The sequence below is a fragment of the Nicotiana tabacum genome, chromosome 2 (genome assembly GCF_000715075.1).
Source record: "Nicotiana tabacum cultivar K326 chromosome 2, ASM71507v2, whole genome shotgun sequence".
In the NCBI taxonomy this organism is placed as follows: Eukaryota; Viridiplantae; Streptophyta; class Magnoliopsida; order Solanales; family Solanaceae; genus Nicotiana; species Nicotiana tabacum.
Window position 1 is genome coordinate 77,159,107 of NC_134081.1, and position 26,251 is coordinate 77,185,357.

The 26,251-nt window shown below is 36.2% G+C and overlaps 2 protein-coding genes across 2 annotated transcripts; both read left to right on the forward strand.

The window, feature by feature from the left end:
- The first annotated feature begins 7,928 nt into the window (after positions 1-7,928).
- LOC107760267 (serine acetyltransferase 1, chloroplastic) lies at positions 7,929-9,472 on the forward strand. Its single transcript, XM_016578294.2, has one exon. It carries the CDS (start codon positions 8,032-8,034, stop codon positions 9,106-9,108), a length of 1,077 nt encoding a protein of 358 aa, XP_016433780.1. The 5' UTR covers positions 7,929-8,031; the 3' UTR covers positions 9,109-9,472.
- A 12,211-nt stretch (positions 9,473-21,683) lies between these two features.
- On the forward strand, positions 21,684-22,723 carry LOC107760268 (germin-like protein 11-1). The gene is made up of 2 exons (XM_016578295.2): positions 21,684-22,082; positions 22,234-22,723. The coding sequence occupies exons 1-2, from the start codon at positions 21,765-21,767 to the stop codon at positions 22,555-22,557; spliced, it is 642 nt and encodes a 213-aa protein (XP_016433781.1). The 5' UTR covers positions 21,684-21,764; the 3' UTR covers positions 22,558-22,723.
- Positions 22,724-26,251: the final 3,528 nt, after the last annotated feature.

Below are 26,251 nucleotides of genomic sequence, written 5' to 3' on the forward strand. Positions count from 1 at the left end.
AATGGATTAATATTCAGGAAAACGTTTCTCGAATATTATCCTAACTTGATTTAATTAACAATTCAACAAGCTCTTTCGATTACTTAAGAGAATCACTAAATTAAACCAAATAAAATAATGCAAAGATAATCACCAAAATATTCCTCATTCGATTAAATAAACTGGTGAATAAAGTTGCAACAATTCAAAGCTTCATAAACGAATTCAAGCAAAGAACTAGAGTTAAAATTCATAAATATTTATCAAAATACCATATCCGACAAACCCTAAGGCAAACTACTCCATAATCATGAAGGAAGTCATCACAAATATAATTAAAGATTAAGAAAGCATCAATCTAACGTTACAATCCAAACTCCCGTATTGAATTGATGGAAAGATGATGAAATTCTCTATTTTGTAGCCTCCAATGCTCTTCCAAAGCTTCCAAGGTCAAAAAGTACTCTAAAAATTATATTTTTGATATATTTATACCATATAGGAACGGCCTCGGACGAAACTATCCTTCTCAAGCCAAAATGGAAAAAGTTGGGCGAGAAAATACACTATCGTGGTGCATCGGGCGGCGCACCATGCACCACATTAATGGGAAAGTTTAGAGGCCAATTTTTTTCACTCTGCAGGAATTTGCACTAACACTCCGCGCCATGCGTGCGCTACGAATGGCGCGGTGCGGTAGTGCATTTTTCTCAGAGTAATGTTTTTCTCACTTTTTGACATCCAGACTTGGTCCTCAACCCCCTGAACGTGATCCCGACTTAATTTTTTGGGATTTTACTCAGACTTCAAAGCTCCAACTTGTTCAAATTAGCTCAAAATTATTTTAATAGCTCGGAATCATTTCCTGCAAGGCATAAAACACATAATAAGCGCAAATCACTATTAATTAAGTTCAACCACAAGTAAAATACAATGATTAGAGTACAAACAATAACTAAAATATGGATTTCTAGCCTACCATCATGATCCGTCTCCCTTTCCACCAGAGTATGAAACTTCTGAAAAACTTAATACGCCTAATCTTTGGTTTTCAAGATATAAACCCACAATTTTCGTGAAGCATCATCAATAAAAGTAACAAAATATTTGTTACCGACCATCGATTCAATTTCCGTTGGACCACAAACATCAGAATATACCAAATCAAGTATATTAAATTTTCTTTCAGACGATGTCTGAATTGAGACTCTATGTTGCTTACCAAATAAACAATAATCACACGGTTTTACCGTTGTACCTTTGGCAAAAGAGATGAGTGATTTTCTGGCAAGAATCTTCAATCCCTTCTCGCTCATATGACCCATTATTTTATACCACAAATCTGTAAAAATCTCATCATGTGTCGCGTTTAGTTCACCTCGGCATATTTCTGCATCTATCATGTACGATGTGCCACGAGCAACTCCTTTTGCAATCACCAACGATCCTTTGGTGAGTCTCCGCCTTTGATTTGTAAAGTATTTCTCGTATCCATCTCAGTCCAAAGTTATTCTCAAGATTAAGTTCATCCACAAATCAGGTACATGTCGCACGTCCTTTAGAACCAATGTGCATCCGACATTTGTCTCGATACAAATATCACTGATCCCTGTAATCTTTGAGTAACTCGTGTTACCCATTCTCACAATTTCGAAAAAACCTACTACATACCTGCAAAACGTTGCTCTTACCGGTATGGCATGGTAAGATGCCACTGTATAAATCACTCATTCCGACTCTCGACCTTCCAAGTGCATGCATTCCTCTTCCTCATTTATAAAGAGACCAACATTATTATTGTTTTGCACCATGTCGGTTTTGTTGTCGTCATTCTTCTAGCCACTACTTTTACCTTTGCTCTTTCTTAGATTTGGGTAATCTCTTTTGAAGTGACCCGGTTGATCGCAATTATAGCAATTTTTGGCTTTTGATTTGGATCGGTTCTTGGACTTCCCACGACCTCCGGATCTACCATAGTTGCTCGAACTCCTTTGGTAACTCATGCCTCTACCTTTTGTGATGAGAGTATGTCCTTGATTTTCCGGCTTCTTTCTCATCTTCTCATTGAGTAGAAGAGCCGACGTGACATCCTTCAACTCCATAATGGTTTTAGCGTGCACAATAGTTGTTGCCAAATTATCGTACGAAAATGACAATGAGTTCAAGAGTAGGATGGCTTTATACTCTTCCTCGATCTTTACTCCAAGGTTGGCAAGATGCATGATTAGTCCATTAAACACATTTAAATGTGACAAAAATTTTGTACCTTCACCCATATATAAAGCGTATAATTGCTTCTTCGGGTACAATTTATTTATCAGTATTTTGGACATGTATAAACTTTTCAACCTTGTCCAAATGCCACATGGAGTATCTTCATCAATGATGTTATTTACCACATCATCTAATAAGTGAAACCTAATTGCACTAGCAGCCTTTTTATCCAAGTCAGCTCAATCCTCAGCTTTCATGGTATCAGGCTTCTTGGCATTACTGTCTAAAACCTTGTGTAATCCTTGTTGGATGAGAAGATCCCTCATCCTTCTTTGTCATGTTGAGAAACCGTTATCTCCGTTAAATTTTACTACCTCGTACTTTACTTCGAATATTTTATTGTTTCACCGAGTATAGTACTACCGACTGTGAACAGTATTTCTGTGAACGAGCTGAACCTGTGCTCTGATATCAATTATTGGTAATAAATCTCCCACAAAAATAATATTTATGGTAATAACCGTGGAAAAATAATATAGTACCGAAATACAGTAATTAACAAGAATAAAAAGAATAACAAAGACATAAAACTTTTAACGTGAAAAACCCTTCTGAATAAGAAAAAAATTCACGGGCCCGAGAGGAGTAAAGTAATCCACTATAATAAGGAATTTTATACTCCGTAGTCCCGAGTAAATACTTCAGGAATCACTACACGCTCAAAAGAAATAATCCACTATTGAGATTTTTGCCTCACTACAATACCGCTCACACTCTCTATTTTCTCTCACAGACTATACTGCCTGCGAATACCTCACACTGCTCTCTAACCCTCAGATATGTTTTCCTCTGAGATGGTGTGATCAAATGAGAAGCTGAAGACTTCTATTTATAGGAAGAAACGCCGTAACTCTTAACTAATCAGCTGTTGGTTTCCTGTAACTTGAAATTTGCAATTTGCAAATCGAGAACCAAAATTTTGGCGTGTGTTTCCTCCTTTTTGTTTTTTTGATGGGGATGGACCCCACAGTAATTTGCTTTCGAAAAATAAACTCTGGAATCTTAAATAAGTGATAATAGAAATATAAAAGAAGCAGAAATAAATCGGAGCTCACTGAATTTATAGTATGTCCTTAAGGAACTTAGTCCCCTCCTACTACCTGAGGTTTAAGATTATTTTCTTCCAATATAGAACGGATTAACCATACTAGTGTAGCGGTACTTCAAACCCCAGTGTACAACGAGTACATATAGCGGTAGCAAATCACACTTACTTTGTTGTTGTAAAAAAATAATACAGAAAGAAGAGATTTCAGAAAATTCGTAAGGAAAATCTTAGAGAATGATCAGAAATTTATTGCCGAACGTTTGGCTTGAATGAAGAGGTACAACTCAAAAGTTGCAGCCTTTCAGGTGACCTTTCGCGAAAATGGCTATTATGTAAAGGGCTATTCGGCAAAAATAAGACAGAAAATAAACCGAGGAAAAATTAAATTACCGTTACCGAAATGGTTGATTTGGATTAAAAATAAATATAATCTTAATATTAACAAATAAATTTGGTCAAAAAAATTAATTAATCAATCATATCATTCATTATTTATCCAAATTCAAATCCAAGCCGAACAAGCAACAACGACACGAGGCTTGACTTATTCTGAACTCTTTAAGAGTTAGAAGAAGCGCATTTGTAAATATACCCAACAAATATTTTTTTCCCCTCCAATATTGGACAATATTTCTTTGTAAAGAGAACTTCAATTTTTTTTCGTTTTTCCTTCATTTACCATACATACCATTTTAAGCTAAAACCCAACAGTGTAATCCCTTTTCCTCTATGTAAAACAATTGGTTCTTTATAAAATTGTCACTTCTCGACTGTTATAAAATTGTCGTCCTAATTTTCCATTTGATCACAGTGATTTGGCCTCCCATTTTCTTGCTTTAAAGCATAATGTGCTAATCTTTCAAAAGTTTCCATTGCATGTGACAATAATATTTCTTGGCTTAAATTGTTCTTATAGAAGGTTTGCAATGCAAAACGATGCAATAAGATATTTAAGTTAAAACTATAAGTTATGGATATTTTTACAATTAAATAATTACAAATTACATAATATTTACACGCACTTGGAGTTGGTCAAATTATACTGAACTTAAACAAAGAATCGGTAATTCTCTTGGAATTAGTCAAATTATATAGAAAATGACTACACACTTTTTCATTGTCCGTAAATAAAATGTCAATATAAATAAATATGGTTGACGGAAGAAGTCTTTTTCTTTTTCTCTTTCTTTTAATAGAGAGAATTGGAGAGGAAAAGAAGTCACCACAAAATGTTATTATAAAATTGATAGTATCCTCTACATTTAATAGATTTCGATTTCGTTTCTTGAGAATCAACAGAAAAATAAGAAAAAGTGTTCATTTTTAATAAGCTTATACAGTATAATTATAAATTAATCAAGTCCAAAATCGAATAATACAAAATGTGAAAAAAAAAAAAAAAAAAAGGAAGAGTAGTGGGCCCAGGTGAAGTGCCGGTCCCGTGAGGCGTGAGGTCCTTGACCGAAGAAGAAGCAAGCACCCGTTATTAGTCTCGAGTAACAGGAAATCTTCCAGAAAAGAGGACGTCATCGCAAACGTCACACAAACAGACAAATAAACTTGCCTTTTTTCTGAACAAGACTTAGGTTTTATAAGAAAAAAATAAACACAAAATTTCGTTTTACACTTCATCGCGAACGTCATTTTCGTTGGATTTGATTTCTTAGTTCAGCCAAGAAGTGAGCTCTGACTGCTCCGCAGCCCGTGGGTCAAGCTTCCGTTTAAGGAACACAAATTTTTTGCTTATAATAGTATAAGAGTATAAGTTATATGGATTGATAGTATAGTTATTTTTCACACTTATAATTTAATCTTTTATAATGAGTTATTTTTAATTTATTTTAGATTATCAGTTAATCTCATTATAAGACGTTGTGAGACAAAGAGAGAAATGTAAGGAGCCAACCCCAGTGCAAAAGGATTGTATTGGGCTAACCTATGGTGCATCGGTTGTTATGCCAATAGTATCGCCGATCAGCTAAATTGGTACGGAAAAAATACTGTGCTGCGGGAAATCTTTCTTTATACTAGTTTTCGATATTTTCTGTACACGTTATCTTTGAGTATTTTACTCTCTTTCAAGGAGATGACTATTCAAACCTCTGAGTATTAGTTAAAATTCCATATCTTCCTTAGAACAAACTGAGCTCTACATTTCGATGTATGTGTTTTCACTTGTAATTACTTTTTTAGTTAATCTTATTTTCTAAATATTTTTTACACGATAAATGTAATAAAACTTAAATTCTTATACATAATAATTAATCGTGACTAAACAATAAAAATATAAACATACAAACGGCCCTTTTTGCATAAAATGGTTTTCTTAAAATTTTGTACAATAATTGGTAATTGAAGGAATAACAAGTGATAGGGTCGAAGCATTGATAGGACTTCGTTTCGAAAACGTACACGCAAAACGTGAATTCCGGCTTCAAATATGGTGACATTCTGGTGAAGTTGACCAATAACTATCGTTTCCGATCACATCATATGATAGTTTTAGAAGAATTAACCTAAATAGCCGTTTACCTAATCATTTTAACTAAAAATTGACGATAAATATATAATATATGTATATCGTATATAATTTATTAGCGTTTGAACATAAATTTGGTTGAAACTTGAAAAAATAAATTTTTAAAAATGCGATGAATGATTTTTGAAATTGTGTTTGGACTTGCATTTTACTTGAAAAGAATTTAAAGTTTTGTGAGTAGAAAACTTCAAAAAGTACAAAAATTACTCTAGAGTTTTTTTTGGGATTTGAAGATTTTATTTTCAAATTCTACCAAAAAATAGTAAAATCTATAAACAAACGGATATTTAAAAGTAAAATTTGAAAAAAAGCTCTCAAATTTTATGGACAAACAGAAGTTCGGCGTATAATTTATGTATTTCGATAAAAAAACGGTAAATCCAGCCGCCCATTCATGTATGGTGTTCATAATTTGTACTAAGCAAATAAAAAGACGACATATGCTTTGAAACCAGTATTTTAAAAGGCGTGGGCGTAAGGCGAGACGTTTTACATATGTCTCAGCGAGGCGTAAGCCCCGAGACACGGGGCGTAAGCCCCATAGGTATTTAATTTTTAATATTTTATAAAATAATATAATGACAGTAAATATTTATAAATAGGTAAAATTGCATAAAAATTGAAGAAAACTATATATATACTCCATCCCCACAAAAAACTAATCAAAACTAATCTATTATACGCTACTTACAAGCACACGTAATTTGAATATAAAAGAATAAAGTTTTATATATAGAGCAACAAAAATGATGATTAACCTGCAATTTGAACTTTGAACTTGCTGCTACGAAGGAAAATGTAGTTCTCTTTGTATTTGTAGAAAAAATTAAATATTCGTTTCTTTTGGGAGATATTAGCAGATTAGCGGACAAGATAAAAAATTGGAAAAGACCATGAATTAGGGCTTCAATCAATAAAAAAAGTTTTGATTTTTGAATTTAATACTTTTGAGTTCCTTTTTAAACCTTTTGAGTAATTACCGAACTGACTTTTGAGAATTTGGGTATTATATGAAGGACTTATTCAACAAATTTTATTTTAATTTGAAAAAGTCTTTAGGGCTTACTTCTCACTAAAAAAACACGCCTTGAACGCCCGGGCGTACACCCTAAATTGAGACTTTCGCCCCACACCATTGCCCCGAAGCATTTTTGATAAATCTCGCCCGAAAACACCTTTTAAAACAGTGTTTGAAACTAAAAGCATGTGTTTACCAAATGGTTTGTGCGTCAGACATCAGTGAGTAATATTTTACCACCGACTAGTATTATTATAAAATTATAGGTAAGTTGCTAAGTACACTAAATTCAAGCTATATTACTTGAATCAATCAAATACTTATCCTTTACCAAAGATTCAGCGAGACTCGAAATATTATTTTAATCTATACTATAGCCCAATATCAATAATGTTTTTCATCTATGTAGATTCCTAGAACTTGTCAAATTTTTTTTTGTTTAGGTTAATGAGTTACGCGTAATAAGTAAAACAAGACTAATCATTTAATTATTTGTGTTGCGGCTGCGCTCCTAAGATGTAGAAATCATGCGTCCCCACAGGGCATTTTAGAAGAATATCCATCTTCCCTTGCCAAAAGTCGCGAAAGAAATCAATTTTAATTCCCACATCTTCAACTTTTTCGTATTAGAATATATGTAACACAGTTATTTAAGCAAAGCATCCAAATATATATTTAATAATATAAAGAATCTTACAATCCGTGTACGTTAACCTTATTTAACATATTATTAATTAAATTTACAGATAATAAATTTTTAAATAAAGATAAATATATTTTGAACAGCTCCAAAAATAATAACCGATAAAATATATATTTTTGTATATATTTGTATTATATACATATAATCTACATATTTTATACATTTTTGACTAGCGAATATAATCAATTTCGGCCGACGAATTAATTATATTTTGCCCCAAATAAAATGATGCCCTTTCCTCAAAATAAGAACGAAATATCATCAAAATTTATAGCTTGGGATCAAATTTTCCTTTTTCTCCTTGATTCTCCAAAATAATGGAAAAAATAAAAAATAAAAGACAAAAAAGGGAATAGAGGAATAGTTCACTCAATTCAATAACATTCGACCATTAGCATAGGCATATCCACTATTTTCGCTCTTATATATTTGTCCATCTTCTTCGCCACATATTCTCATTCTTCATTTCTATGTCCACGAATTTTATCGGATCACAACTATTCCTTTTAAAACCTGCTTTTTCTCACAACAATCTCTCAACTTTCACCATGGCCGCTTGTATTCACTCTTCAAGAACCAAAACTCCTCCTACAAATCCACTTTCTCGCGATCCAAACAAGCCCCAAATCGACAATCATGTCTATAACTACGTTAAATTCTGTCGACCCAGTTTCCCTGAGCTTGTTTCTTGCGCACCCATTCCTGAAAAGAACTCCAAAATCGGTCGTAACGAAGAGGAAGACGATTTGTGGCTAAAAATGAAAGATGAGGCTAGATCAGACATTGATCAAGAACCCATTTTGTCTACTTACTACATAACTTCAATCTTGGCTCATGATTCTATGGAAAGGGCTTTAGCTAATCATCTTTCAATGAAATTGAGTAATTCAAGTCTTCCTAGCAGCACTTTGTATGATCTTTTCCTAGGGGTGCTCACAGAGGATTGCTCACAAGATATAATTAAAGCTGTTATAGCTGATTTAAGGGCAGTTAAAGAAAGGGACCCAGCTTGTATTAGTTATGTACACTGTTTCTTGAATTTTAAAGGGTTTTTAGCATGTCAAGCTCATAGGATTGCACATAAATTATGGTCAAATGGTAGGCAAATTTTGGCACTTTTGATACAAAACAGGGTATCTGAAGTTTTTGCTGTCGACATACATCCTGGTGCTAAAATTGGTAAAGGGATTTTACTTGATCATGCTACTGGAGTTGTCGTTGGTGAAACTGCTGTGATTGGAAATAATGTGTCAATTTTGCATAACGTGACATTGGGTGGAACTGGCAAAATATCTGGGGATAGACATCCTAAAATTGGTGATGGGGTTTTAATTGGTGCTGGAACTTGTGTTCTTGGAAATGTTATAATTGAAGATGGAGCTAAAATTGGGGCAGGGTCCGTGGTGCTGAAGAAAGTTCCGGCGAGGACTACCGCCGTTGGGAATCCGGCGAGGTTGCTCGGAGGGAAGGAAAATCCAAAGAAACTTGATAAGATTCCTAGTTTGACCATGGACCATACATATGAGTGGTCTGATTATGTAATTTAGAGTAATAACAACTTTTACTTTGTTTACTACTGTTTTAGGTTTTTATTAGATTAGTGAAACGAAGGGAATTCTTGGCGTAACGATAAAGTTGCTGCTATGTGATTAGAAGGTTACGAGTTCGAACTGTAGAAACAACCTTTTGCAAAAAATACGGGTAAGATTGCGTACAATAAACCCTTGTGGTCTGACCCTTCCTCAGTCCCGCGCATAGCGGGAGTTTATTGCACCAAAATGTCATTTTTATTAGATTAGTGAGATGCCCCTCGAGGAATTTTAGTTGCAGGGAGAATATTTCCTTGAGTGGAGATGTTGTACAAGCCATTTACTTCTATGGTAACTGGTTTATATTAAGAGATTATTGTACTAGATTTCTTGCTAGAGTAAACGGTTCAAATGCAATCTGACTAAGATTGAGCTTCTTACAATTCATTGTTGGATGAGAATATGTATATCATCATTTTGGCATGGAAATTAATAGGTATGTGACTCATAGGAATTGCAAGTCAAAGGTGGATCTCGGGCGGATTTGGTAAGTTCAACCGAACCCATTGTTTTTGGTTTGAACTTGTACATGTGCAAAAATAAAAATTTCAATATAACCCCATAATAAGATCTTATTTTAGAATCTACTAACTCTAAATTATGAATTTGCCTAAAGGTAAGATTGATGCTTATGACCAAACTTCCCTCTTTGTTCTTTCCCCTTCCAAATTTAGGTTTGGCAGTGTGGTAATATTTGCAGATAAATGTATATACATCTTAACACACTATTTTCTTCTTTTCCTACAATGGAATTTGTAACACAAAAATTTCAAATTTAGGTTTGGCATTGTGTAAATACTTGCAGATCCCATAATTTGGGTGAGACCCCTTTGTTCCACTATCCTCGAATTCACTTTCCCTTTGGAAAAATTTGTCGAAATGCAGCATGGCCAAGTACATATGTTTTAAGTTGGAAAAAAATGAAAAAGAGATGAAGCTAGCGATATCTTTTTCCACTTTGACATATCCTCTGATCTCTTTATTCTCGTCGTGCTCCGGCGAGTTCTGCATCTTTAGGTGGATTAAAATTTAAATTTGATGGGTTTAAACTTTAACGTTTTCTCAATTGAATACATTGCACTTCAGAATTTATGGGTTTATAATTTAGTATTTGCTGATTTTATGATATTACCTATATATTTATGTTCCGGATCAAAATTATGGTATCAGTGTCTGTATCTAGCTCTCTGTAAATCAGTGGGGACAAATAAAAACTTGTGCCTTAATTTGTACATAGTTTCTGGAATCTTGAATGTGGCACTGAGATGTAGACACCTCGACATTTTATTCAGAAGAGGTTAGGTCTCTTGATTTTAACAGGCGTAGTAATTTCATTCTTCTGCTCTTAGCTAGTAGTAGTGTAAGTGTATTGGTGGAAAAAAACCATATCACGTGGACAATCAGTAAGCTGACGGGACATGATGTGTGGAACATCGATATAGCGACATGTGGCACTCTCAATTAGGTGAATTAAGAATGCAGAAAAGGCACGGGAGAAACAGCCACGGGGTAACGTAGAAAAAAGAAGCGGGCCTGACAGCTGTCAAGGAAGAAACAGGAATGAAATGAATGAAGGTTGCAAAGAAGGGAAGATACATGAACCAGAAGTAATAAGAAAGGGGAATCAGAGCAGTTACAAGGAATCTTTAGTTATAAATATGCCAGTTACGGTTACCTACGGTAACGGACAATCAATACAATTAATATCATTAGTGAGCCTAAATTAAACGTGGGAACCGTTATAATTATATACTCAAATATAAAGGCAGAAATCCCATTTGTAAGGGGAGGTTACGATTATTACTGAAATACATATTATTATTTTTTGCTTTACTCTTCAAGTTTTAAGCCTTGATTTTGGGGAGTGATTGTCAGTTCATCTCTTATTTTTCTTTATCAATCGTTTCCATTCTTTGATCTATTTTCCCTAAAATTGCTGGGAAAGTAAAGTAAATATTGGTTATCAGTAACCCGTTTTCTTTTAAATATTGACTTTGACCGAAAAATCTATTTTTGGTTAAACAAATTGGTTCCGTTACCGAAAATCTGATAATCTTTTCACTTTCCAAATTATATTTTTTGGCAACCAACTATGTCAACTGTTAACGAAAATAACATGCTGAACCAACAAGGTGGAACTCCACCACACCACTCACCAACGAGATTTCCTCAGCAATCCCGTGGAGGTTCACCTGGAAGGTCTACATCGCGCGCTGATGATCAACAAGGAGATGAACAAACTGTAGAGCAGGACGCTCTAAAGCAATTGATTGCGGAACATGTGAATAGTGCACTGCAAGCTTTTATCAGAGGATTGCCCAATGCGCCACAAACTCCTCCACCAGTCAATACAACAACCTTAGAAAACCCGCACGAGGGGCTTGACAATTCTGGAAGTGGAGAAATTCCTAATGAATCTCGTGATGGGGGGTCAAGTACACCAAATAATTCTAATTTATAAAGTTTAGTGCTAACTTTGCAGAAACAGTTGAAGGAACAGAATATCGTATATAGCAGATACCAGGCGTACCACCCGTAATCAAAGGGGTAGATATTGACTAGTATTCACAATAACCGTAGAAGCCAAGTGCAACACCTTTACCAATTCCTAAAAGGTTTAAAATGCCTGATATTCTCAAATATGATGGAACAACTGACCCTCGAGATCATGTAACTGCATTCACTACTGGCGTGAAAGGCAACGATTTAACCAAACAAGAAATCGAATCGGTTTTGGTCAAAAAGTTTGGTGAAACATGCATGAAGGGAGCATTAACATGGTATTCTCTTTTACTTGAAAATTTAATTAATTCTTTTGATGAGCTTGTAGATTCAGTTATAAAAGAACATTCGGGAGCTCAAAAAGTTGAGAAAAGGATGGAAGACATCTTTAAGGTTAAGCAGGGTAATACATAATTGCTCAGAGAATTCATAGACAGATTCCAGCGGGAGAGGATGATGTTACCTCGAGTACCTGACAACTGGGCGGTTATGGCATTCGCGAGCAACTTGAACGAGAAAAGTTCAAAAGCCATGAGAAGGGTGAAGGAAAGTTTATGAGAATTTCCAACAACAACTTGGAATGATGTTTATAATAGATACAGTACGAAGTTGCGGATAGAAGAGGATACGGTCGCACAACCAAAGGCCGATGAGAGCAGGATCAAGACGTGCAGAATCAGAAAAAAGATCCGGTAAAAATAGGTATGAGCCGTACATGGGACCTGTTGGGCGAGCCTCCCGATCTAAACAGGAAAGCGCACGATTTGACTCAAGACCAAGGATGCCCGAAGCAATGATTCCAATACGCAAGCGAGGATAGGAGCTTACGGCTTTAATATCATCACCTCCGAGTTAGTAGTTATTTTAAGAGGTATGGGAGATAATGTGCGATGACCTAAAGCAATAAGATCAGATCCAAGTAGAAGAAATACAAATTTCTGGTGTGAGTTTCATAACGATCATGGCCATAGAACAACAAATTATAGACTTCTACAAGGAGAAGTCGAGCATCTGTTGAAGCAAGGTTATCTTATTGATTTGTTCAGTGAGAAAGGAAGACAATCATATATGAAGAGCAGACAAGAGCCCCCAAAACCTCCATCACCAAAAAGAACAGTCAACGTAATAACTAGGGGGAGATGAGGTCAATGGAGTAACATATACAGCTGCAAAAAAGATGTCAAAAGTCACAGTTACTCTTGGGAAGCGAGTTCGCCAGGTCTTGGATGGTGACAGTATAACATTCGATGATGAGGATGCATACGCCTTGATAATTCCTCACAACGATGCATTGGTAATATCTTTACTTGTACATGACACTAACGTAAAATGAGTTTTGATTGATCCGGGTAGTTTAGTGAACATTATTTTATTGAGGGCGGTGAATGAAATACAAGCTAATGATAAGGTGATACCACAAGCGCGGTCCTTGTTCAGGTATGATAATTCAAGCGTTATCACAAAAGGGGAAGTAGTACTCACCACATTTGCAGAAGAAGTTTTCAAAGATACAAAGTTTCAGGTGATAGACACGGACATGGCCTACAATATAATTCTGGGAAGATCGTGGATTCACGATATGGACGTTGTCTAAAAGACATTACATTAAGTTATCAAATTTCCTTCACAATGGAGAATTCATCAAATCCATGGAGATCAGAAAGCTTCAAGATGTATCAACTCAGTGGTGATTGCAAGCACAGTAGCCAATGATGCAGACGCGAAATAGCAACTACATAATTCGTTTGAGGACTTTGCTACAAAGACCTCAATTGAAGACATACCAGGACAGACTGATGTCGATTCGAGACCCGATGTTATTCAAGAGCTACAAGAGAATGAAAATATTAAGACAACTACTGAAGAGCTCGAAGTTGTAACGCTATTTGTACACTGGCCAGACAGAAAAGTTTACATTGGAGCAAATTTAAGCCCAGAAATGAAAGGTAAGTTAATTGAATTTTTACGAGCTAACGCGGATTACTTTGCTTGGTCGTACTCAGATATGACAGGTATACCACTGGAGGTGATGACCCACAAGCTAAATGAGGATCCATTATACCCACCTGTCAAGCAGAAGAAGAGGAAGCAAGGATTCTTCAAAAATCAAGTGGTCCATGATGAGGTACAAAAGCTTTTAAAAATTGGGTCAATACGAGCGGTAAAGTACCCTGACTGTTTAGCTAGTACCGTAGTAATTCCCAAAAAGAATGAAAAGTGGCGAGTTTTTGTAGATTATACTGATTTAAATAAATCTTGTCCTAAAGATTCATTTTCGTTATCGCATATAGATCAACTAATTGATTCTACCGCAGGACATGAACTTTTGGGGTTTTTTAGATGCATACTCAGGATATAATCAAATAAAAATGGACCCTATAAATGAAGAAAAAATTTCGTTTATCAAAAACAGTGGGACTTATTATTATAAAGTCATGCCATTTGGCTTGAAAAACGCTGGAGCCACATATCAAAGATTGGTGACTAAAATATTTCAAGAATATTTGGGAAAAATAGTGGAAGTCTACATTGATGATATGCTAGTCAAATCAGCACAGGCGGGAGATCATTTTCAATACTTGTCAGACACTTTTGAGATTCTCCACAAATATAATATGAAGCTAAATCCGGAAAAATATGCTTTAGGTGTGGCTTCAGGTAAGTTTTTAGGATTTTTTTTTCTAACAGAGGTATTGAAGTGAAGCATATGCAGATAAAAGCTATCGAGGAAATACCAGATATACCCACGAGCAAGAAAGAAGTGCAGAGATTAACAGGCAAGATAGCAGCCCTGAGGAGGTTTATATCAAAAGCATCAGAGAAGAGTTTTAAATTCTTTTCAGTATTGAAAAAACATAATCAGTTTGAGTGGACCGATGAGTGCCAACAAGCCCTCAAGGACCTAAAGTCATATCTGTCAAATCTACCTTTGCTAGCCAAACCAAAAGACAGTGAAAGGCTTCTCATCTATCTCACTGTATCAGAAGTGGCAGTAAGTACGGTGTTGGTCCGAGATGATAAAGGTAAGCAATCCCCAATTTATTATGTTAGTAAATCTTTATTAGATACTGAGACACAGTATCCACACTTGGAAAAGCTTGCTTTAGCATTAATTATGGCATCTAGGAAGTTAAGACCTTATTTTCAATGTCGTCCTATTTATGTGATAACTGCTTTCCCCCTGAGAAATATACTGCATAAACAAGAATTATCAGGTAGATTAGATAAATGGGTAATAGAACTCAACGAGTATGATATCATATATCAGCCTAGAACTGCAATAAAATCGCAGATTTTGTAGCGGATTTTAACGCGAATTTATTTCCTGAAGCAGAAAAGGAACTACAGGTATTTACTGGAGCTAATCCGGGGACTTGGACCCTATTTACAGATGGTTCTTCAAATGTTAAAGGAACGAGTTTAGGAATTGTTCTGATTCCACCTTCAGGGGAAGTCATAATACAAACAATAAAATGTTATCCAACTACTAACAATGAGGCAGAGTACAAAGCTGTGATTGTAGGCTTAGAATTGGCACGAGAACTTGGTATAGAATAGGTTGTGATCCAAAGTGACTCGCAGTTGGTGGTTAACCAAATGCAAGGGACTTACGTGGCAAGAAAAATGCGAATGCAGCAATACCTAGAAAAGGTACGCGAATTGCTTAGATAACTTCAGACATGGAAGGCTGTGCAGATACCTAGGGAAGAGAATGTAGAAGTAGATGCGTTGGTGAATCTCGCATCTGTCGCAGATGTAACAAATGCAGAAAATGTTGTCGTGATACATTTATTTCATTCGGCACTCGACTAAGACAAGAGAGGTAAATTTTAGTAATCTAACTTGGGATTGGAGAAACGAATTTGTGAACTTTTTGCATTGTGGTATCTTGCATGAGGACAAGAAAAAGTCACAATTGCTTCGACAAAAAGCCGCTTGGTATTGCTTAATTTGTGGAAATTTATATCAAAAGATGTTTGGCGGACCTTTAGCACGGTGTCTCGGTCCATCACAAATGGAGTATGTGATGAGAGAAGTACATGAGGGGAATTGCAACAATCACACCGGGGAAGATCATTGGTAAAGACATTAATAAGGGCAGGATATTATTGGCCAAAAATATAAGAAGAAGCAGAAAACTTTGTAGCTAGGTATTATAAATGTCAACGATATGCCAATAACATGCACCACCTGGTAGAACTATTGCATTCAGTTATTTCACCATTGCCCTACATGAAATGGGGCATGGACATTGTAGGGCTGTTGCCTCAAGCTAAAGGAAATGTACGATTTCTGTTAGTTTTGACAGATTATGTTTTGAAATGGGTAGAAGCAGGTGCTTTCAAACAGGTATGAGAAAAATAAGTTAGGAATTTTATTTGTTGAAACATTATATGTCGATTTGGGGTTCCAAAGGAAATCGTATGTGATAATGGCCCGCAGTTCATAGGCACGAAAATCACAGAATTCTTTCAAAGTTGCCAGATTAAACGGATTACATCCATACCTTACCACCCTGCAGCCAACGGACAAGCTGAATCGACAAATAAATTTATTATCAATAACTTGAAGAAAAGATTAGAAGAATCAAAAGGCAAATGACCTGAAGTATTACCGGGGGTGTTATGGGCTTATCGAATGACAACAAAAACAAGTACAAGTGAGACTCTATTTTTGCTTGTGTATGGTGCAGAAGCTTTGATTCTAGTAGTGATAGGTGAATCAAGTACGAGATACACTCATGCTACTGAGGAAGCAAATAAGGAGGAGATGAGAGTAAATTTGGATTTATTAGAAGAAAGGAGAGAAGCAACATTAATTCGAATGGAAGCTCAAAAACAGATGATTGAACGATATTACAACATAAAGGCTAATTTGAGATACTTCAAGATCGGGGACTTCGTGCTCAAAAAGGTATTCCGGTCAACAAAAGCGGCCAATGTAGGAAAGTTGAGCCCAAATTGGGAAGGCCCATATAGAGTTTGAGGCATCGCTGGAAAAGGGGCATACAAGTTAGAAACCATGGATGGCAAGATGCTACCATCGAACTGGAATGCAGTTCATTTGAAGAAGTATTACTTCTAGGCGAGGAAAGTACCCACGGTCAGGTATCACGCAAGTTCAATTTTATTTTGTTCTTTTGAATTTTACTAACCATTTTAGATGATAGGCAAAAAGCTGGCCCGTACCAAATAATGATATTAGACCCGAAAGACACGCGGAATACTGAGTTATTCCTGGTCTAGGTTGCAACATTTTTGATGAAAAAAGGGTTATGCAGTCATCATCTAAATAATTATCTCTGAGTCCCGTTCATATTTTCCTTTTCAAGGAATGGACCAAAAGAAATGAGTAATTCAGTGTTCGAGATTTTATACTTCAAAGCTCCAACACTGAGGGGACTATGCATATAGAAGGAAGCAAAAAACCAAAGACGCATAGTTTAACCTTGAAAAGAACTCGCGAAAAGGATGCAAGATATTCCATATTCCCACGAGTTTTAGGTTAAGGCCAAGAATTTAGTCACGGGATAATAGACCCGAATTTATATTTGTAAATCTGCACAAATTCAAGCAATTATGAATGTGTTGTATGAACGACTATGAGAATGATGTACGAAATCTATTTGAAAGTTCAAAACATAAAACTTCTTCAAATTACTTCTTTTTTTCATGTCTACTTCATGTTTCGTATATTTGCACCAATATGAAGATGAGACGTCATCTTCATCAGTGTCGTTAACATAAAAGGGACCTCTTTTATAAAAACCCGTGTTTATCAAAGTCACGGACTATTAAGGCATTTTTAAATGAAAGAAAAAGCTCAAATATTAAAAAGGCAAAGAGCGTAATATGCGGCAAAAGAAGCCGAAACATTTATATATTAACCTTGAAAAATAAGGGTGATAATTTGTCATCAAACCCCAAAAAAACAGGGGCAGCCATAAACAAATCTTCCAAAAAGTTGTTAAATTAAGGGAAAAACAGCATAAGGGAGTTCCAAATAAAAGCCAACAAAGAAGTAAGGGAAAGGGAAAAGCTAAGGAGCACCATCAATAGGAGCATCATCGACAGGAGAAGAAGGATCAACTTGGGAAGAAGAGGCTTGGACATCAGCTCCGCCAGAAGCAAGTCCATCTCCATCACCCTTGGAACCTTCGTCTTCAGGTGAGGAAAAGCTTTGACATTGCTGAGTTTTATCAATTGCTTCTTTAGCCCTAACAATCTCAGCAGAAATGTTAAAACCCTCCCGGCTGGCTTCAATTAAAGTCTCGAGGCAAGTGTTCAGGAAAGCCCAACTAACATCCAGCGATAACTTATCCTCGAGAGCCTCATAATCCTTCTCCCACTGATCAATCTCAACTCTTAGCTCTTCTTTTTCTGCTTCCGAGGCTTCATAGGCTGTCTTCAAAGGGGCAAGAGACTTTCCAAGAACTGAATTTTGTCTGTAGAGGTATGGAGATCTTCCTGAGCTTGGGTAAGTGTCTGAACCAATTCACCCGCGTAAACCTCTTTTTGATTAAGGAGTTCTTTCAAACCCTTTGTCTCTTCAGTAGCCTTGGAGAGTTGTTCAGCAAAAGAGGATTTCAGTCTATCCTTATCCTTCCCGACTTGACTGGAAGAAGCTTTTTCAACCACTAACTCAGCGAAAACCATTCTCATTTGTTGTTCCAAAGAACTCTTCTCTTTTGCAAGAACTTCTTTTTCCAGTTGAAGACCTTCAAATTGTTCTTTCTAGTTGTCAGCCTCGGTACGCAATTCAATAATTTGCTAATCAGTCTGGGAAACTCTTTTCATAAGCTTTGTGCCAATCAAATTAATCTACGAAAAATGTAGGGGAGGAAGAGTTACGAATGATGAAAAAGAAGGAAGGAAATGTAATTAAACTTATACCTTTAAAGAAGAATGAACAATGTCATTCATGGGAACTATGACTTTCTAACTTCTTCTTCTCCACGGGGCCAAGCAATGGCTTCAACCACACATCAGCGTGACCAGACTTCCTGAATAAGTTCCCACCCTCAGGGATCTCAATTACAACTCTTTTCATCTCCCTACTGTTGCTAGAAGGCTTAGCCTCTACATGAGAAGCAACAACGGGAGTGACAACTGGAGTAACATAAGGTAAAGACACATGGGGAATAATATTAGATGGAACTGGAAGGGAAGTGAGAGGTAACTCTTCGAAAACAGGCCCGAAATCTTCTTCACCCTCGAAGCCTTGGGCGAGTAACCTGTCAACAGGATTGGATGGAGGATTAGCAGCGTCTTCATCAGAAATCACTAAAGGAGCATTTTCTGGCTCATCTATGAGTCTGAAAGGAATCGAACTCGATGGAAGATCATGAGAAGTAGGAGTTTCATCATCATAAACCACGCGTCTCCTGACGTGTGATTTTCTCACCAAAGAACCTTCTTCTACTTCCTCTTCATCATCAGGGTCACGAGCTTCGCCAGTTTTCCTCTTGGAGGAAGAGCCACTCAAAATCCTTTCCTGGGCGAGACTCACAGAAAGCCTTGTTAATGGAATAGACGTGGGAGTAATGCCACTAATAGCAAACCCTAATAAAAAAAGGGAGGAGAAATTTTTGTATGAACAAGTAAGAGAAGAAGAAGAAGAATTATGAAGGTAAAAAGTACCACGCTTTTTCACTTTCCAACCGAGTTTTTGAGAAAGAAATATCCAAGATCTTTTGTCCATAGGAGCAGCAGTTAACATCTTTTCTACCCAAGCACGAAAGTCAGGAATCTCATCAAAGACTTCCATGGTTGCTGAAAAATGGGTATGTGATTACATGAAATAATTTGAGACATATTAAAAGGAAAAAAAAGAGAAGAAAACTTATGTACTAAGTTCTATTTTTCTGGGAAAAGCATATTTTCTTCACCCACTAATCCACTAGTGGGGGCAGCAACAAAGCGGGCATACCAGCCACGATCTCGGTCATCCTTGGAGCTAACTAACACTCTTTTACTTCTAGCCACGAGAGAAAAAACTCCTTCACGAAATAACTTGGGGGAATAAAGATGAAGCAAGTGTCGAAAGGTAAAAGGGACGGAAACCAAATCTGATAAATAACGAAGGCATGCTACAACCCTCCACACGATGAGGCCAATTTGACCAAGACACACATTGAAGTAACAACAAAACTCAATGATTACTGGATCAATAGGAGCCTTAAACCCTAAAGTAAAATGGTAGGTATAAACAAAAGAGAAACCGGCATGATAAGAGGTGATTCTTTGGTTGGCACCAGGGACTAAAACTGGAAAATCCGGTTTCCAATGACATTCTCGTCGAAATAAGGAAAGAAGACCGGCAGTGATTAAACTCTGGTAAAGTTCAGCAGGGTTGAGGGAAGCTATAAAAGAGACTTGATTTCTTATGGTCTCACGGTCTGTTACAAAAAAAACTCTTGAGGAACAATCTCTGCAACTGTAGGTTCACACACAGGTTCATTTAGATCCCTATTTCTAGAAGAAGATCTAGGAGTTAGAGGAGCCCTAGGTCTAGTAGAAGATGGCCTAGCAGAACTACTTTGAGAAAAAGAACTATGATTAGATAATGAACCAAGGCTACAAAATCTACCACCTCTCCTACTTCTAGTAGGGGCAGTGGAAGGAGCAAGTTCATCAATGATCACAACTTTGTGAGGTTCTGAAGTCGACGAAGACATGATTATCAAAGGAAATACAGAAGAAAAGGTACACAGATACGAAGAAGGATTGAGGTAATGTATATTGAATAAGGAAGACTTCAGAAAATCAAAAAGAATGAAGTATTTATAAGAAGATACAACCGTCGTTAAAATTGGTCATTATGAAGCGTCATAATGGAACCGTCACTTCGTGACTGACGCAGCCGCAGAAAAAATCCTAAAAAGTGCTGAGAAACTGCAGATCCAATCGTAAGAAGTCACGTGGCATGGACATTAAATGGACGTGACATACGTTGCATAGATTCTGAAGGAGATATGATGATACTCGAGAAACGGCAACAAGGAATTCCCGCCATAAAAACTTAACACTTAACGAATATTCAGTTGAGAATATTCAGAAAGTGGGGGGACTATCTGTAATAGTGAAAAAAAGACATGACACGCAGACAATCAGTAAGCTGACGGGGCATGACGTATGGAACATCGATATAGCGACATATGACACTCTCAATTAGGTGAATTAAGAATACAGGAAAGGCACGGGAGAAACACCCACGGGATAACGTAGAAAAAAGAACCGGGCCTGACAACTGTCAAGGAAGAAACATGAATGAAATGAATGAAGGTTGTAAAGAAGGGAAGATACATGAACCAGAAGTAAATAAGGAAAGAATCAGAGCAGTTGCAAGGAATCTTTAGTTATAAATGTGCCAGTTATGGTTACCTACGGTAACGGGCAATCAATACAGTTAATGTCATTAGTGAGCCCAAATTAAATGTGAGAACCGTTATAATTATATGCTCTTATATAAGGGCAGAAATCCCATTTGTAAGGGGAGGTTACGATTATTACTGAAATACATATTATTATTCTTTGCTTTATTCTTCATGTTTTAAGCCGTGATTTTGGGGAGTGATTGTCAGTTCATCTCTTATTTTTCTTTATCAATTGTTTTCATTCTTTGATCTATTTATCCTAAAATTGCTGGGAAAGTGAAGTAAATCTTGGTTATCAGTAATCCGTTTTTTTTTCTAAATATTGACTTTGACCGAAAAATCTATTTTTGGTTAAACCGTAAATTGATTCTGAAAATAAGATAAAAGAAACTAGAACATTTTCTGTGATATTGCTTAGCTATATTAAGCTATTGAATTCGGGATTAAAAACTAATAAAGGTAAGGATTTAGACAGGGTTACCTAAAATGAACAAGTTGTTATTTTGGAGAGGGACATCTAACCTTACAGATAAGTATTTGTCATCTTTCTTTAAACACTGTGCTTCTTTCAACAAAAGACACTTAGAATTTAGTGAATTGAACTCAAAGTTTTGGTTATTACTTTACACTGAAGCAATCAGGAACATCCTTGCAAATATATATGTATTCAGCAATTAAATATGTTAACAAAACATACACTAATAAATAATAATCCTCCTGATTAAAACCAGAAACAATGATCATGAAGGTCACTCTCTTATTTGGCGTAGCATTTTCCATTTACATGTGTGTTTGCAGGGGAAAAGACACTGATAATCTCCAAGATGTTTGTCCTACAGATACTACGCGCAAAAACATCTTCATAAATGGTTATCCATGCAAGAATCCAGCAGATATTACTGCTTCTGATTTCAAAAGTTCTGTTTTGAGGAATGAAGGAGACACAGATAACTTTCAGCGTTCATCGACAACAATAGTCACTGCTGCAGAATTTGCAGGACTCAACACTCTGGGGTTATCAACGGCCAGGACCGATTTGGAAGTGGATGGCGTGGTACTTTTAATTACTTAATTATATTATGTCTCCACATGCCTCTCTTACCTGCTCGGTTACCATTTTGAATTGTGTGAATCATTTCATCTAAAAGCTTAAGTTGTTACATAAAGCACATTTTTAATTACTTGATTATATTATGTCTCAACAGGTAATGCCGCATGCTCATCCAAGAGCTTCTGAGATGATGTTTGTGGGCAAAGGAGTGGTAATTGCTGGATTTCTCGACACGAAAAGCCAAGTGTTCCAAAAGACACTTAAAGAAGGTGATGTGTTTATTGTCCCTAGAGGACTTCTTCATTACAGCTTGAATTCTGGGTTCGAGTTCGCCACTGTGTACTCAGTCCTAAGCAGCCACAATCCTGGTGTAGTGAGCATATCAGACGCCATGTTTGCACCAATTGTTTCAGAACCAATGAAGAAGCTGATGACAAAGTTGACTTCTTTTTCAAACAACGTGACATTGTTTCGTTAATAGGCTTTCGAAATCAAAGCATTCTGCAATTTTTATTCTTCCAAATTAATTCGAATGTAGTATCTTAACTTATCTTGTACCTAATTTGCATTTGATTCATGGTATTTAAGACAGAAAAAAGCACTGCAGCTTCAAATAAGTCCTGCACTGATGAAATTTCTTACAACATTCGCTTAGGCTTTCAATTGTTTCATCAATTCTTTTCAATTGTTTTAAAACTGGGTTGGCCTAAATAATACTAAACGTATAGAAAAATTTCCTGTTTAAAAATAAACCGGCTGAGTTAAGTTCAGAGAACCAAAATAACAAATCACCCTCGTGGGCTGGCAATGTCAAGCTTAAACTGAGTTGAAAGAGAGTGTTGATGGAAAAGGGAGCTAAGGACAAAAGGTTGTTTTCTTTACATGACTATAATTCAAGAGCCTATCAAATCCTGTTAACCAAGTGGCCGAGTTGGTTCACCTAGAAGAAAATGAGTGGTGAGTAAAGAGCTATCGAAAACAAAGTATCCAGTTATTTATTGCCTCAATGATCACGTGCAACAATCCAATAAAATTCCTACAAACCGTGGAAATATTTGTGATTATGTCGGTGTGAAATTGTGATTATCTCAGTGTTAAATTGATCACACTGCTGATTTCAAACTTGGATAAAAGATACTAGAGTTATGGTAAAATTAACGGTCAGTGTAACGCTAGTCAGTTTAAGATAAATCATCACAGTACATAGCTAGACTTAGATGTGTTTGGCTTGAGTATCTTGGACAGCAATGTTTCATACAGCTGCTTCTTTGGAATTAAAGCGCAATTGTTATTGTAATGGTAGAAATGTTTATTGTGTTGTTTTTCGCTTGTTCTAAAATCGATAGGCTTCTAATCAAAAGCCATCTAAGTTGCTCAATAAATCAAAGCGGGTTTAAGTTATACATACTGTTAATGAACATATAGTAGTATTTAGTTTATATTTGTAAAAATATTACACCGTACGAAAGCAAAAGCAATTGCCTACCAAACAACCGATATACATGTGACAAGGTTGTTTCCTTGGACTAATCGAACTGTCTCTTTTCCTTGATTATTCTGAGGTCGTAGTCGCTAGTAGGTGAGTGTGCTGATATTTTGGGTCCGGAACCAAAATATTACTTTTTCGGATTCAAAGTACAAAAATAGGGGTGAAAAATAACTGATGACCAATTTATATATAACTCATGTGTTCAATGCGCTATACCTTAACGACACGTTTGTCCGTTAAGGTATAACGCATGTGTTGTATGCGCTATATGTAAACTTTACTGGCCCACCAATAATTGATTTGAACTTTACTGACTCATAAATAATATATAGCGCATATACAAGATGCGCTATACCAAAAGTTAAAAAGACGTGTAGGTATAGCGTACATCCTATATATGCGCTATACCTATATAAAATATCGAACCCGTCTCCTTCCCCGACCAGACAAAAGCAGAAACTAAAAAATACATCCCCCCCCCCCATTTTTAACCAAAAATTGTGTCTTCTCCGTATTTTAGTAAGCTAACACCGGATCCAAGGCGTTGTCGTGTAGTTGATCTCGTCTATTACTTGTTTCGGCTCCTAAATCATCAATTCTTCACATTTCAAAAAACTTTAAATCGAGGTATTCCGACTTACTTTTTGGTAAAACTCATGTATATAAAATGCTTATTAGTTGTTTTTTACTGTGTTGTATGATTTTTGTGATCGTTTTGTGATTTAATTAATTTTTTTATTTTTTTATCCGGATTAGTTTATTTATGTGCTAAAAAAATTAGTAAAAAAGTATATATTGTTATTTATTAGTAAAAATATATATTGTTATTTTATGAATAATTATTGTTATATGTGATTTTATTGTTGTACGTATATTAATATGTGACTTTATTGTTGTTTAGTGCCCTTTAGTGTTATGTTGTGCCCTTAATTGTTATGTAGTGCCCTTTAGCATAGTAAAACTAATAATAAATTTTAGCTTATGGTAGTTGACTTTGTTTATGGCCATTTAGAGTAGTGTTACTTTAGTGCTCTTTAAGATTCCGTATTGTAGAATAAAAACTACGTGCTCTCCTTAACAAACTCGGATAGAGTTCTCAATTATGGATTTAATGTATTAGTAGATAATTATCAAATACTCCCTCCGTTCCAGTTTATGGGAACCTATTTCCTTTTTGGTCTGTTCCAAAAAGAATGACCCCTTTTCTAAATTTGGAAACAATTTAGCTTAAACTTCCAATTCTACCCATAATGAGAAGCTTTTATAACCACACAAATACTCTGGACCCCTTTCTAACATGTTTATGACCACAAATTTCAAAAGTCTTCATTTTTTCGTAAACTCCATTCTCAATCAAACTGGTTCACATAAATTGGAACGGAGGGAGTATTAGATATGAATCATAAAATAAGCAGTTAACGTTACAAAAGAGACGCTGCCGGAAAATTTAGGCAAAATATGACAGTTAACAAACAGATCGTTACGAATAAAATAAATTCAATATTATTTACTATTAAGTTTGTCGTATTTTTTATATGAATAATTATTGAATATATCTTGATTACTTATAAAATTTTAATATTTAATTCTGTTATAATTCAAAAATAACTTTAAAAAGATGATAGTTCAAATAAAACACTGTATAATTTTGGTAGAAAAATATAGGAAACTAACATACTACAACAACTACAACATACCTAGTATTATTCCACAGTGTGAGGTCTGGGGAGAATAGTGTGTACGCAGACCTTACCCCTACTTTGTGAAGATAGAAAGGTTATTTTCAATAGACCCTAGGCTGAGGAAAACATAAACACCACATTAATGAAAATATAGATAAGAAGGGACAGTACCAAAAAGCCATATAAAAGTAGAATAAAAACAACAAGACAGTAAGGTGATCAACAATAAAAGAAAATAATGGTTAGTCATAAAAACCTACTACCAAGAGAAAGCGAGACTGCGTGCTAATACTACTGTTATGAACACTCTAGACTACCTACTCTACTACCCTAATCCTCGACCTCCATACCTTCCTATCAAGGGTCATGTCTTCGGTCAGCTGAAGTCGTGCCATATCTTGACTAATCACCTCTCCCCACCTGTTCTTTGGCCTATCTCTACCTCTCCGTAGGCCCTCCAATGTCAACCTATCACACCTCCTCACCGGAGCGTCTGTGCTCCTCCTCCTCCTCACATGACCAAACCACCTAAGCCGCGCTTCTCGCGTCTTGTCCTCAATAGGGGCCACATCCATCTTATCACGAATAACCTTATTTCTAATCCTATCTAACCTGGTGTGCCCGCACATCCATCTCAACATCCTCATCTATGCTACCTTTATCTTCTGGACATGAGCGATCTTGACTGGCCAACACTCAGCCCCATACTACATCGTTGGTCTGACCACCACTCTATAGAACTTACCCTTAAGTTTCGGTGGCACCTTCTTGTCACACAAAACACCGGAAGCGAGTCTCCATTTCATCCATCCTGCCCCAATACGATGTGTGACATCTTCATCAATCTCCCCATCCCCCCGAATAATAGACCCAAGGTACTTAAAACTCCCTCTCCTAGGGATGACCTGCGAGTCCAGCCTCACCTCATCTTCCCCTCCTTGAGTCTCGCCACTAACTTATACTCCAAGTATTCTGTCTTGGTCCTGCTCAACTTGAAACCT